This window comes from Ranitomeya variabilis, chromosome 7 (assembly GCF_051348905.1).
Source record: "Ranitomeya variabilis isolate aRanVar5 chromosome 7, aRanVar5.hap1, whole genome shotgun sequence".
NCBI classification, from domain to species: Eukaryota; Metazoa; Chordata; class Amphibia; order Anura; family Dendrobatidae; genus Ranitomeya; species Ranitomeya variabilis.
The window spans coordinates 149433584-149449399 of NC_135238.1; the positions used below are offsets into that span (position 1 = coordinate 149433584).

Genomic DNA, 15816 nt, shown 5'->3' on the forward strand with positions numbered 1-15816 from the left:
TTGATTCGCTATGATTTTGGTGTAATGTCTATTTAACACGCTTTATGCGATTTTAATTAATTATCTGCTGGTCAAATAAATATTATTGGGACTATATGTTTGTGAAAATGTCAATAAAAGAGAATAAATATTGTTGGTACACTTTTGATATTATTATCAATTTGTTGGAAACGTATCAGTAATCAATTTAATACATTTTGATTCACTATGATTTTGGTGTAATGTCTATTTAACATGCTTTATGCGATTTTAATTAATTATCTGCTGGTCAAATAAATATTATTGGGACTATAGGTTTGTGAAAATGTCAATAAAAGAGAATAAATATTGTTGGTACACTTTTGATATTATTATCAATTTGTTGGAAACGTATCAGTAATCAATTTAATACATTTTGATTCGCTATGATTTTGGTGTAATGTCTATTTAACACGCTTTATGCGATTTTAATTAATTATCTGCTGGTCAAATAAATATTATTGGGACTATAGGTTTGTGAAAATGTCAATAAAAGAGAATAAATATTGTTGGTACACTTTTGATATTATTATCAATTTGTTGGAAACGTATCAGTAATCAATTTAATACATTTTGATTCACTATGATTTTGGTGTAATGTCTATTTAACACGCTTTATGCGATTTTAATTAATTATCTGCTGGTCAAATAAATATTATTGGGACTATAGGTTTATGAAAATGTCAATAAAAGAGAATAAATATTGTTGGTACACTTTTGATATTATTATCAATTTGTTGGAAACGTATATACAGTAATCAATTTAATACATTTTGATTCGCTATGATTTTGGTGTAATGCCTATTTAACATGCTTTATGCGATTTTAATTAATTATCTGCTGGTCAAATAAATATTATTGAGACTATAGGTTTATGAAAATGTCAATAAAAGAGAATAAATATTGTTGGTACACTTTTGATATTATCAATTTGTTGGAAACGTATCAGTAATCAATTTAATACATTTTGATTCACTATGATTTTGGTGTAATGTCTATTTAACACGCTTTATGCGATTTTAATTAATTATCTGCTGGTCAAATAAATATTATTGGGACTATAGGTTTGTGAAAATGTCAATAAAAGAGAATAAATATTGTTGGTACACTTTTGATATTATTATCAATTTGTTGGAAACGTATCAGTAATCAATTTAATACATTTTGATTCGCTATGATTTTGGTGTAATGCCTATTTAACACGCTTTATGCGATTTTAATTAATTATCTGCTGGTCAAATAAATATTATTGGGACAATAGGTTTATGAAAATGTCAATAAAAGAGAATAAATATTGTTGGTACACTTTTGATATTATTATCAATTTGTTGGAAACGTATCAGTAATCAATTTAATACATTTTGATTCACTATGATTTTGGTGTAATGTCTATTTAACACGCTTTATGCGATTTTAATTAATTATCTGCTGGTCAAATAAATATTATTGGGACTATAGGTTTGTGAAAATGTCAATAAAAGAGAATAAATATTGTTGGTACACTTTTGATATTATTATCAATTTGTTGGAAACGTATCAGTAATCAATTTAATACATTTTGATTCACTATGATTTTGGTGTAATGTCTATTTAACACGCTTTATGCGATTTTAATTAATTATCTGCTGGTCAAATAAATATTATTGGGACTATAGGTTTGTGAAAATGTCAATAAAAAGAGAATAAATATTATTGGTACACTTTTGATATTATTATCAATTTGTTGGAAGAGTATCAGTAACCAATTTAATACATTTTGCTGACACTTTGAGCTTTCTGTGTTTTGATCAGCTGTCTGGATTCTCAAAACACGCTTTATGCGATTTTAATTAATTATCTGCTGGTCAAATAAATATTATTGGGACTATAGGTTTGTGAAAATGTCAATAAAAGAGAATAAATATTGTTGGTACACTTTTGATATTATTATCAATTTGTTGGAAGAGTATCAGTAACCAATTTAATACATTTTGCTGACACTTTGAGCTTTCTGTGTTTTGATCAGCTGTCTGGATTCTCAAAAAGGGAGAGGGGGTCAGGCACACAGCTGCTGACAGCAGCCATGAGATGTCATGTGAAACTCACACTTCTAAGACGCACAATGCCCCTGTAAAATGCTATTTGCAGACATGTCTGTCATGTGAAACTCACGATTCTAAAACACACAATGCCCTTATTCTCAAAGCAGCTACATATGAGCATCTAATACTAATCTAAGACACAAATGACATGGCATGTGATTCTTGCAGGATTCCTGAATCTTGTGTAAAATGCTGCTTGCAGACATAGCCCAATATCACGGGGGCTCTTACATTGTGTATTACTGGGATAATAAACACTGTATTAACAATATTAAACACTGTGCTAGGGAGAATGAGCCTGTGTTTCTACTATCACAGGCTTATCAAACAAGAGTAAACCCTAATACAGCACATTAATCTAATATAAAACAACTACTGGGATAATAAACACTGTATCAAATACAGGGATAATAATATTAAACTATATAAAAAGGGAGGGGGAGCAGTCACACAGCTGCTGTTAGAAGACAGGGGAGGGGAGGGGTGGGGTTACACACTTTGATACACTCTGATAGGGGCGTGTCCACCTGTCAAATTGAGTTTGACGAAACCACCCGACGCTCTACTACTGACATGTATATATGGCCATATGGTAGAAACAAGGGAATAAGCATAAAACCTTAGCCCACATATAGTGCTTACAAAAAAGGTAAGGTGATCCCAGTCAGAACATATGGCTACTATAGGTTATAAAAGCCACATATAAATCATACTGGAGCGCTGCACCAGAAAAGCATATGGAGCATGAAATTAGTAAAGGGTTAATTACCCATGATTAGTGTTGAGCGATACCGTCCGATACTTGAAAGTATCGGTATCGGAAAGTATCGGCCGATACCGGCAAAGTATCGGATCCAATCCGATACCGATACCCGATACCAATACAAGTCAATGGGACTCAAGTATCGGACGGTATTCCTGATGGTTCCCAGGGTCTGAAGGAGAGGAAACTCTCCTTCAGGCCCTGGGAACCATATTAATGTGTAAAATAAAGAATTAAAATAAAAAATATCGCTATACTCACCTGTCCGACGCAGCCGGGACCTCAGCGAGGGAACCGGCAGCGTTGTTTGTTTAAAATTCGCGCTTTTACTTGGTTACGTGAAGTCCCGGCTTGTGATTGGTCAGGGCGGCCATGTTGCCGGGACGCGGACCAATCACAGCAAGCCGTGACGAAATTACGTCACGGCTTGCTGTGATTGGTCCGCGTCCCGGCAACATGGCCGCCATTAACCAATCACAAGCCGTGATGTCACGGGAGGCTGGACACGCGCGCTTTTCAAAATACGCGCATGTCCAGCCTCCCGTGACGTCACGGCTTGTGATTGGTTAATGGCGGCCATGTTGCCTGGACGTCACTGGAGGCTGGACACGCGCGCTTTTCAAAATACGCGCATGTCCAGCCTCCCGTGACGTCACGGCTTGTGATTGGTTAATGGCGGCCATGTTGCCGGGACGCGGACCAATCACAGCAAGCCGTGACGAAATTACGTCACGGCTTGCTGTGATTGGTCCGCGTCCCGGCAACATGGCCGCCATTAACCAATCACAAGCCGTGACGTCACGGGAGGCTGGACACGCGCGCTTTTCAAAATACGCGCATGTCCAGCCTCCCGTGACGTCACGGCTTGTGATTGGTTAATGGCGGCCATGTTGCCGGGACGTCACTGGAGGCTGGACACGCGCGCTTTTCAAAATACGCGCATGTCCAGCCTCCCGTGACGTCACGGCTTGTGATTGGTTAATGGCGGCCATGTTGCCGGGACGCGGACCAATCACAGCAAGCCGTGACGTAATTTCGTCACGGCTTGCTGTGATTGGTCCGCGTCCCGGCAACATGGCCGCCCTGACCAATCACAAGCCGGGACTTCACGTAACCAAGTAAAAGCGCGAAATTTAAACAAACAACGCTGCCGGTTCCCTCGCTGAAGTCCAGGCTGCGTCGGACAGGTGAGTATAGCGATATTTTTTATTTTAATTCTCTTTTTTACACATTATTACATTAATGTTGTTGCGATACCCGATACCCGATACCACAAAAGTATCGGATCTCGGTATCGGAAATTCCGATACAGCAAGTATCGGCCGATACCCGATACTTGCAGTATCGGAATGCTCAACACTACCCATGATGATAGTGTCTCCAGTCAGTCCAGTCCAGGGGCCACCATTCTCCCCGACATGCGTTTCGCGAGCGTAACTGTCGCTTCCCCAAGGGTTACCAATCCTTTTCCTATGTATCAGAACATCCCGCTGTGGAGGACATAAGCTGTCCATGTGTTACATGAATGACAATTCACTTGAATTATTGCCATGTAATACATATGGCGAGTACAGTGAAATATATTGCTAGCCACCAATTCCACTGCTGATTACAACTGATAGCCAGTCATTCATACTATTAACCAAGGATTCTGTATATTGTAGTAAAGTAATATGCTGTTGTACATCAACTATATTTTTCAGGTCAGGGAGATAAACCTGCACAGAGGAATTAGCCAGAACCATTTGAAACAGGAGATAGATGCCAGAACGTTGATTATGTGTTGGAATGACTGCATGGAGAAGTCTTCTTACCACAACAGAAGGATGGCCATTGATGATTTTAATAAGCAGAATTATTGGAAAAAGAAGGGGTTGGCCATAATCCCTTTGAAATATCCCATCGGATCAACTGCAAAATTTTTTGGGCAGGTAATGTCAGTTAGCCATGGCATGTTTTTTGTTCTAGATTAGAACAGTGCGTTTCATTATCTCCTAAATCTGTTCCACCATGACTTAGTTTCATACTTTGAAGCAAAAACAGTTTCAGCGGTGACAGTGCTTCTTCTTATATGTATTCCCATGATATGCCTTATTATCGAGGTATTATTGTCTTTAAAGAAAATGGATATCCTAAATAATTACCATCATACATCCAATGTGTTTCATTATATCATTCCCCCAAAATTGTCATGTTTAGTAAAAGCAAAAAAAATCTAAAAACATCAACAAAAAGTTTAGTTCAGTAAAAAAAGGTAAGATTTTTTGTGTGAACTTTTATGTATTAACCAAAAATAATTTCCAAAATGATCATTATTTTATGCAACACTTACTGTCCTTGGTTAAAGGCGGCTGCTCTTGTCCATATCTACTTGGATGGATCGGTCTTGGTCAGTCATGGAGGTGTAGAGTTGGGGCAAGGTGTCCACACAAAGATCACACAGGTACACCAGTTAATTACCTTTGACTTGTTTAATCCATGTGAAGAATGTTTAAATATAAAAAATGAGATTTATACAAGTGTCACAATGTACAGATTATTGCCGCAAAGTATTTCCATTGTGGTCAAAATGCTTACTGTACATTTTATTTACTTGTGTTTTGTTTTTCTTTAGATAGCAAGTCGTGAACTTGAGATCCCAGTATCGAATGTGCATGTAGTGGAAACCAGCACAACTTCTGTTCCTAACACAATAACGTCTGGGGGATCTCAAGGGACTGATGTCAATGGCATGGCAGTTCAGGTGATCCCATATACAGTATTATAATATTCATCTGAATTATACTTATATGATTATTATAAAAATGTTTTGGACTTGTATAATAATTTGTGGTTGTATGAATCTGTATTTTGTTTCATTGTGGTCTGTCTATTGATTTCACAGAGCGCATGCCAGAAACTCATGGAACGTCTGAAACCCATTAAAGAGGCTAACCCTAAAGGTTCATGGAAGGACTGGGTAAGCATTGATTTTAACTTACAAAAATTCTCTAATATATACTAATTAATATCACTTGTGTAACCAAACAAAATAATGGTCATAAATAATTTGCACTTCCTACCAAAAGTAAACACAACACAGAAACAGAAGTAATGAGCTAACTAACACATACAATAAAAATACACATTTTATTGAGAAAATAAATAAATGGTTTAAAAATAAGGAGAAGAGACATGGTGTGTCATACAACCAGGAGCACACAGGGTCTATAGGCATAGTACATATCTACTATGATATTGGTCATATACAGTACAGACCAAAAGTTTGGACATACCTTCTCATTTAAAGATTTTTCTGTATTTTCATGACTATGAAAATTGTACATTCACATTGAAGACATCAAAACTATGAATTAACACATGCGGAATTACATACTTAACAAAAAAGTGTGAAACAACTGAAATTATGTCTTATATTCTAGGTTCTTCAAAGTAGCCACCTTTTGCTTTGATGACTGCTTTGCACACTCTTGGCATTCTCTTGATGAGCTTCAATAGGTAGTCACAGGCAATGGTCTTCCAACAATCTTGAAGGAGTTCCCAGAGATGCTTAGCACTTGTTGGCCCTTTTGCCTTCACTCTGCGGTTCAGCTCACCCCAAACCATCTCGATTGGGTTCAGGTCTGGTGACTGTGGAGGCCAGGTCATCTGGCGTAGCACCCCATCACTCTCCTTCTTGGTCAAATAGCCCTTACACAGCCTGGAGGTGTGTTTGGGGTCATTGTCCCGTTGAAAAATAAATGATGGAACAACTAAACGCAAACCGGATGGAATAGCATGCCGCTGCAAGATGCTGTGGTAGCCATGCTGGTTCAGTATGCTTCAATTTTGAATAAATCCCCAACAATGTCACTAGCAAAGCACCCCCACACCATCACACCTCCTCCTCCATGCTTCACGGTGGGAACCAGGCATGTAGAGTCCATCCGTTCACTTTTTCTGCGTCGCACAAAGACATGGTGGTTGGAACCAAAGATCTCAAATTTGGACTCATCAGACCAAAGCACAGATTTCCACTGGTCTAATGTCCATTCCTTGTGTTCTTTAGCCCAAACAAGTCTCTTCTGCTTGTTGCCTGTCATTAGCAGTGGTTTCCTAGCAGCTATTTTACCATGAAGGCCTGCTGCACAAAGTCTCCTCTTATCTCCTCTTAACAGTTGTTGTAGAGATGTGTCTATTTATTTAAACATTTTGCTTCTGTTCCAAATGTAGCGGTTCCAAAACCTCCGGGGGAAGTCCCCTGTACTGTAGGTCCTTTGGGCTTCATGGTTGATTATAATACTGACATGGCTTTTCATAATGATGTTAAATTACTTCTTAGTCTTAACAGTCCAGAAGTAATACCGAACAGTAGTCGGTGCACCGACGTGACGGCTTTTACTGGAGGTGTCCCTTCTGCCTATATGCCACCTGTAACACCAGGCAATCTAATTGATGCTTTTGAGAATCAGGTTTTAAAAGAAATTGAGGCTTTAGTTTATAGACAATCTCCCTCTAATCTGACCACAGTAGAAATGACAGCGTTAAAAGAAATACAAGGTTGGTCTGATACTGTGGTACGGATGGCTGATAAGGGTGGGAACACTGTCCTCCTAAAAAAAGAATTCTATATGATGGAGGCTCATAGTCAATTGGAAAAAAACTGATACATATCATAGGTTAAAGACAGATCCCACGGAAAAATTTAAAAATGATTTGCGTACTTTTTTGAGAGTTCAGGTTGAGAGTGGGGTTATCTCGGCAAAGCAAGCAGAGAAGTTATTTCCTAATTTTCCGCAAAAGCCACACTGGTATCATATACCGAAGATCCACAAATCGTTAACAGCTCCTCCAGGCCGCCCCATTGTTTCTGGGGTAGGCTCGGTAACGGAGCCTTTGTCTAGATATTTGGATTGGCTTTTGCACCCCCTCTTACCTGATATCCCCTCGTACATACGTGATACAAAGCATTTTTTGAGAGTTTTAAAGGGGTTTGTGTGGCAGGATAATTTCCTTTTGGCTTCCATTGACATTGAGAGCTTATACACCCGCATACCACAGGATTTAGGGGTAGAGGCAGTCCGAGAGATTTTGTCTTTCACTGCAACTGATATAAAAACCATCAATTTTATTTGTGATGGCCTAAAATTTATTTTAACACACAATGCTTTTCAGTTTGATTCTATTTGGTTTTGGCAATTGGTAGGGACCGCGATGGGTACGCCTGTCGCGTGTACCCTAGCAAACCTCTTTCTGGCAGTATTTGAAAATCGTTATGTTTATGCAGATACTAATCCCTTTTTAGGTAACATCAAATTATTTTTGAGATTTGTGGATGATGCCTTCATTGTGTGGGATGGGACAAAAGAGGAATTTCAGAAATTTGTAAACCATCTAGAACAGGTTAATACCATGAACATGAGGTTCACATCAGTGTTTGGAGGGTTAAGTTTGGTTTTCTTAGATGTTAAACTTTGGATTAGTGATGGTTCCATTCAAACAGAGGTTTTTAGAAAACCTTCCTCCACCAATTTTCTCCTACATTATAATAGTGCACATCCTCAATACACAAAAAATTCTCTCCCATACAGCCAATTTTTAAGGGTTAAGAGGTTAAATAGTACAAAAACAGGTTTTATAAAACAATCTCAGGAGCTGTTTGACAGGTTCAGAGCACGAGGCTACCCTCAGTCTGTTTTAAAGAAAGCAAAAACAAGGGCGGAAGCATATGAAACTAATTATGTTGATAAAGACAATAGTGCACAAAAAAGATTTGTCTTTAGTTTCAAATTCAGTCCCATGGACAACTGTGTTAGATCGGCCATCCGTAAAAGCTGGCACATTTTAGAAAGAGATCCCGTGCTTACAGAGTTAACTAGTCGGGGGCCTCTGTTTGCGTGCCGAAGAGGCAGAAATTTGAGGGATATTTTGGTACGCAACAGAGTGGTTTCGGATAGGAGTAATTGGTTGACAGCGGGAACCCCGAGAGGAAATTTCAAGTGCAGACATTGCAATTTTTGTGATTATCATTTGGTTGACAAAACAATTCATATAGGGCCAGTGTATCACACGGTAAAAGACTTTATATCCTGCAGAACGACACATGTAGTCTATGTAGTTTTCTGCCCTTGTGGTTATTATTATGTGGGAAAAACTTTCCTTCCATTGTTCGTAAGATTTAGGGAACACTTTAATTCCATAAAAACGGGTAAGGGAGTCCCTCGCTTGATTAATCATTTTCGGGCTCATCATGACGGCAATGCGGCTGTTATGCGGTTTGCCGGTTTAGAACGAGTAAAACTTCCTGCGCAAGGTGGAGATCACAATAAACTGTTACTCCAGAGGGAGGGCAGATGGATCTTGAGAGTTAACGCCACAGGCCCCATGGGGTTAAATGAAAGGACGGATATGTCCATGTTTCTATAAAGCCTTATATTTTCGTTCATAAGTTTCTTGTATTTAAGCTGGTAAGGTGTCATAGTGAATATGCAATATTTGTTTTTAATGTTTGTTCTTTTAATTTTATTTTGATTAGTAAGTTTAAGGTTGTCTTACCTTTAGACTGGAGTGGGGGTGGAGATTAGGCAGCGGCTCAGCTGCTTATTACTCTCTTCCTTCCAGTCTCACGTTAGACCTGTAGAAGCGCACAAGCGCGAAACGGTCCGTCGTCTCGTGACACCTTCGTTCTCCTGTAAGACCTTGCTATTAAGATGTTTTTAAGCCACAATAAAGGACTTTGGTAATCAAGACTTTTGATGGTGAGTGCCCTCTTTTCCTCATGTGTGCCAGTTTCTTTGTAGCGCTTGATGGTTTTTGCCACTGCACTTGGGGACATTTTCAAAGTTTGCCCAATTTTTCGGACTGACTAACCTTAATTTCTTAAAGGGAACCTGTCACCTGAACTTGGCAGGACAGGTTTGCGGTCATATGGGCGGGGTTTTCGGGTGTTTGATTCACCCTTTCCTTACCCGCTGGCTGCATGCTGGCCACAATATTGGATTGAAGTTCATGCTGTGTCCTCCGTAGTACATGCCTGCGCAAGGCAAGATTGCCTTGCGCAGGCGTGTACTACGGAGGACACAGCATGAACTTCAATCCAATATTGCGGCCAGCATGCAGCCAGCGGGTACAGAAAGGGGGAATCAAACATAAGAAAACCCCGCCCATATGACCGCAAACCTGTCCCGCCAAATTCAGGTGACAGGTTCCCTTTAAAGTAATGATGGCCACTCGTTTTTCTTTACTTAGCTGTTTTTTTCTTGCCATAATACAAATTCTAACAGTCTATTCCGTAGGACTATCAGCTGTGTATCCACTAGACTTCTGCACAACACAACTGATGGTCCCAACACCATTTATAAGGCAAGCAATCCCACTTATTAAACCTGACAGGGCACACCTGTGAATTGAAAACTATTCCCGGTGACTACCTCTTGAAGCTCATCAAGAGAATGCCAAGAGTGTGCAAAGCAGTCATCAAAGGAAAAGGTGGCTACTTTGAAAAACCTAAAATATAAGACATAATTTCAGTTGTTTCACACTTTTTTGTTAAGTATATAATTCCACATGTGTTAATTCATAGTTTTGTTTCCTTCAGTGTGAATGTACAATTTTCATAGAAAATACAGAAAAATCTTTAAATGAGAAGGTGTGTCCAAACTTTTGGTCTGTACTGTATATATATATTTATATATATATATATATATATATATATATATATATATATATATATATATATATATATATACTGTATATATATATATACACACACTACGGTGTAAAAAAGTTTAGGGTCACTTAGAAATGTCCTTATTTTTTAAAGAAAAGCACAGTTTTCTCCAATGAAGCTAACATTAAATGATTCAGAAATACACTCTATACATTGTTAATGTGGTAAATGACTATTCTAGCAGCAAACGTCTGGTTTGTAATGCAATATCATAGGTGTATAGAGGCACATTTCCAATATCCACCACTCCAGTGTTCTTATGGTACTTTTTGTTTGCTAACTGTGTAACAAGGCTAATGGATGGCTAGAATACCCTTGAAAACCCTTGTGCAAGTATGTTAGCACAGCTGAAAACAGTTTGGCTGATTAGAGGACCTATAAACCTGACCTTCCTTTGAGCTAGTTGATAATCTGGAGCATTACATTTGTTGGTTCCATTAAACTCTCAAAATGACCAGAAAAAAAACAACTTTCATGTGAAACTCGACAGGCTATTCTTGTTCTTAGAAATTAAGGCTATTCCATGCGAGAAATTGCCAAGAAACTGAAGATTTCCTACAACGGTGTGTACTACTCCCTTCAGAGGAGAGCACAAACAGGCTCTAACCAGAGTAGAAAGAGAAGTGGGAGGCCCCGCTGCACAACTGAGCAACAAGACAAGTTTATTAGAGTCTGTAGTTTGAGAAATCGATGCCTCACAGGTCCTCAACTGGCAGTTTCATTAAATAGTACACGCAAAACGCCAGTGTCAACGTCTACAGTGAAGAGGTGACTCCGGGATGCTAGCCTTCAGGGCAGAGTGGCAAAGAAAAAGCCATATCTGAGACTGGCTAATAAAAGAAAAAGATTAATATGGGCAAAAGAACACAGACATTGGACAGAGGAAGATTGGAAAAAAGTGTTATGGACAGACGAATCCAAGTTTGAGGTGTTTGGGTCACACAGAAGAACATTTGTGAGATGCAGAACAATTGAAAAGATGCTGGAAGAGTGCCTGATGCCATCTGTCAAGCATGGTGGAGGTAATGTGATGGTCTGAGGTTGCTTTTGTGCTGGTAAAGTGGGAGATTTGTACAAGGTAAAAGGGATATTGAATAAGGAAGGCTATCACTCCATTTTGCAACGCCATGCCATACCCTGTGGACAGCGCTTGATTGGAGCCAATTTCATCCTACAACAGGACAATGACCCAAAGCACAGCTCCAAATTATGCAACAACTATTTAGGGAAGAAGCAGGCAGCTGGTATTCTACGGTATGTGTAATGGAGTGGCCAGCGCAGTCACCAGATCTCAACCCCATTGAGCTGTTGTGGGAGCAGCTTGACCGTATGGTACGCAGAAAGTGCCCATCAAGCCAAACCAACTTGTGAGAGGGGATTCTGGAAACATGGGGTGAAATTCTCATTTGATTAATAAAAGTATGAGTTTTCATGGAAAACACAAAATTGTCTGGGTGACCCTAAACTTTTGAACGGTAGTGTAGAGTGATTGCAGACTCATCACAAATGTGGACAACCCCTTTAATGCTCCTAGCATAAATAAAAATTTGAGTATTAAGTATCTTTATTTTTATAGAGCACTAACATATTCTGCAGCGCTTTACAGGTTGCACATATTATCATCGCTGTCCCTGTTGGGGCTCACAATCTAAATTCCCTATCAGTATGTCTTTGGAATGATGGAAGGAAACTGGAGTACCCGGAGGAAACCCACGCAAACACGGAGAGAACATACAAACTCTTTGCAGTTAGTGTCCTTGGTGGGATTTGAACCCAGGACCCCAGCGCTGCAAGGCTGCTGTGCTAACCACTGCGCCACCGTGCTGCCCCTAGTATCACAAAAAAACATTTACATCTAGGTACCGTTTTAGATGAACAACTCCAGAAACAACGTCTCTTTTTTATCATCACTTTGTCCAGACGGCATGATGACTCTTCTCATCCACAGCTCGCCTCTGAAGACTTCCATCTTCTCCGGTATTCTGCAGCACATCCCCACACGATGCTCTTAAAGTTAGCAGTGTCATTATAATGCTACTGATTAAAAATATCTGCCCTATGCTAAGCCCCTGAAAAAATAATTGCCCCTCACTATATTCCCTGCACAAAATATGACCCCCACATTGTCCCTCTTATGGTACATGCCCTCCACACTGCCCTCTCCTTTTCATATTGGGGGTTCCTCTTCACTCTGTATCACCCTATAGAGACTAATCTCTGTACTATGTCGCCTCACCACAGTCTGGGTGCTGGCCAGTTGACGTCAACAACGTGATCACATGACCTAATCCCACTGCCGGTCTGATGCCTCAGTCACTGGGAGCTGGCGTGCTGCGGCTTGTCTGTATCGGCTGTCAAGCTCAGATAACGGCCGACAACCCAGTCCGGGAGACAGCAGAATTTTTTCGACTTAACCAATTGTATATCATCGGCCCATTTCTGCACCACAACCGCAGCGGTCAGATAGAAAAAACACATAACCCGATAAAGATATTGTAATGTGCATGCATCAAATAAATATTACAAAAATGTTAAAAAAAATTTTTTTACATGCTTTTAAGAGCATAACAACAATAGATGATAATACAAGAAATGGGATTTTTTTTCCATATCTTTGTGGTCCCATTCCGCAAAAGAATGATTTCTTCATAGGGCATTCCAGGGAAATAACGAGGTCAGCGATATGACAATCAGGTAAAGTCCATCATACCGCAGAAGAGAGACTAAAATGTAAAACTATAAAAGAAAAAACAATAATCAAAATCAAAACGCACAAAAGTTAACACATACAGCCAGAAGGGATTGGATGCAGGAGAAATATGAATTATATATAAATTTTCCGATACCTGTAGCATCTCCATTTTTTGTAATCTCGGGCTGTGTGAGGGCTTATTTTTTGCGTGCGGAGCAGATGGTTTTAATTATATCATTTTGGTGCAGATACGTTCTTTTGATCGCCCGTTATTGCATGTCGTGGCGACCAAAAAACTTAATTCTGGCGTTTTAACTTTTTTTATTGCTATGCCCTTTAGAGATCAAGTTAATCCTTTTTTATTGATAGATCGGGCGATTGTGAACGCGGCGATACCAAATATGTGTTTGATTTTTTTTATTGTTTTATTTTGAATGGTGCGAAAGGGTGGGTGACTTGAACTTTTATTTATTTATTTATTGTTTCATATTTTTAAAAACTTTTGAGAGCCTAGAAGCTGCCACAACTTTATCGGCTCTGCTACATAGAGGCGATGCTCAAATCACCTCTATGTAGCAGAATTACAGACTTGCTATGAGCGCCGACAACAGGGTGGCACTCATAGCAATCCGGCATCAACAACCATAGAGGTCTCAAGAAGACCTCTGGTTGTCATGCCGACACACCAATGACCCCCGATCATGTGACGGCGGTGCGCACATTTCCGTCCGGATGGCTGGAAGCGCTTGTTAACTGCTGTTGTCTGAGTTTTACAGCGGCATTTAACTAGTTATTAGGCGTGGGTGGATCGCAATTCCACCCTCACCTATTGCAGGCTCATGTCAGCTGTTCAAAACAGCTGACATGTCCCAGCTTTGATGGGTGCTCACTGCTGGAGCCTGCATCAAAGCAGGGGATTCTGCCATCAGACGTACTATTCTGTCCGATGGCAGTAAGGGGTTAAACCAAGTATTGGTACTTTTAGCAGTGTGGGCAGGTGCCAAGTCCTGCTGGAGAATGGCATTTCCATCTCCAAAAAGCTTGTCAGTAGAGGGAAGCATGAAGTGCTCTAAAATTTCCTGATAGATGGCCGCGCTGACTTTGGTCTTGATAAAACGCAGTGGAACTACACCAGCAGATGACATGGCTCCCCAAACCATCACTGATTGTGGAAACTTCACACTAGACCTCAAGCAGCTTGGATTGTGTACCTCTTCACACTTCCTCTAGACTCTGGGACCTTGATTTCCAAGTGAAATGCAAAATTTGCTTTCATCTGAAAACAACACCTTGGACGATTGAGCAACAGTCCAGTTCTTTTCTCCTTGGCCCAGATAAGACGCTTCTGGCATTGTCTATTGTCATGAGTGGCTTGACACAAGGAGTGCGACACTTGTAGCTCATGTCCTGGATATGTCTGTGTGTAGTGGCTCTTGAAGCAATGACTCCAGCAGCAGTTCACTCCTTGTGAATCTCCCCAAATTGAATGGCCTTTTCTTAATCCTTTCAAGGCTGCAGTTTTCCCAGTTGCTTGTGCACCTTTTTTTACCACACTTTTTCCTTCCACTCAATTTTCCATTAATATGCTTGGACACAGCACTCTGTGAACAGCCAGCTTCTTTAGCAATGACCTTTTGTGGCTTACCCTCCTTGTGGAGTGTCACTGACTGCTTTCTGGAGGGTGAGACAGAAGGATAGTCATGTGGAAGCCAGAGGTCAGAAAGCCAAGTAAGCGAATGGATATAAACACAAAGCAGGGAAGCTGAGAGGATCAACCAGATCAGATAAGGCACGGAGACCAAACAAACAAACACCAGGGGGTCAGACACACAGCCAGAACAAAAGTGTAACTGACAGAGAATCATAGTCCAGCCTGGGTAAAAATATCCCTCCCAGATCCAAACAAGCCACAACAATTAACCCCGAGAGGGCAGGGCATTAACCCTGTCCAAACCATGACATTATCTGGCCCAATCATATCAGACCTGTTCATGAGAAGAGATAACAAGAACCAATCAAACAACACAAACTCATTTAAGCTGTTGCTGAGCCCCCCAGTCAGATTAACCCCTGATAAACTGAACTCTGATTAATACACTGCCAGGTCTGTGACATCATGCAACCACGAGCTTATGCCAGCTGTGTGGTTTTCCATGCCAGTCGAGATGTGGACGGTACAGTGGAAAGTGCAGTGTGTTCTGTGGCTCGCTAAATTCGGTGCGTTTATAACAAAGCGCCACCACATAGGAATAACATTACTCGGTGGGATAAGCAGTTGAAGAAAAACGGCAGTTTGGTGGAGAAACCCTGTTCTGGTAGGCCATCAGTCAGTGACAAGTCTGTAGAGACTATACGGGATAGCTACCTAAGGAGCCCTAAAAAATCTGCGTGCGTGTTCTCGACAATTACACCTAAGCAAGACTACAGTTCATAAGGTGTTAAAGAAACGTCTCTGTTTTATGGGATACAAATTGCAGCTGTTGCACGCTATCAAACCAGCAGATAGACCCAAACGATGCGCGTTTGCTACAGATATGCTTCATGAGATCGACAA

The 15816-nt window shown here is 40.2% G+C and overlaps 1 protein-coding gene across 1 annotated transcript in view; it reads left to right on the forward strand.

Annotated features, from left to right (window-relative positions):
- Nucleotides 1–15816, forward strand: part of LOC143784149 (aldehyde oxidase-like) — a 183160-nt gene that overhangs the window by 150547 nt on the left and 16797 nt on the right. The window contains exons 26-29 of the mRNA XM_077272023.1: nt 4566–4793; nt 5210–5305; nt 5477–5605; nt 5747–5821. Coding sequence (XP_077128138.1) covers nt 4566–4793; nt 5210–5305; nt 5477–5605; nt 5747–5821 — 528 coding nt within the window. The remainder of the gene's footprint in view (nt 1–4565; nt 4794–5209; nt 5306–5476; nt 5606–5746; nt 5822–15816) is intronic.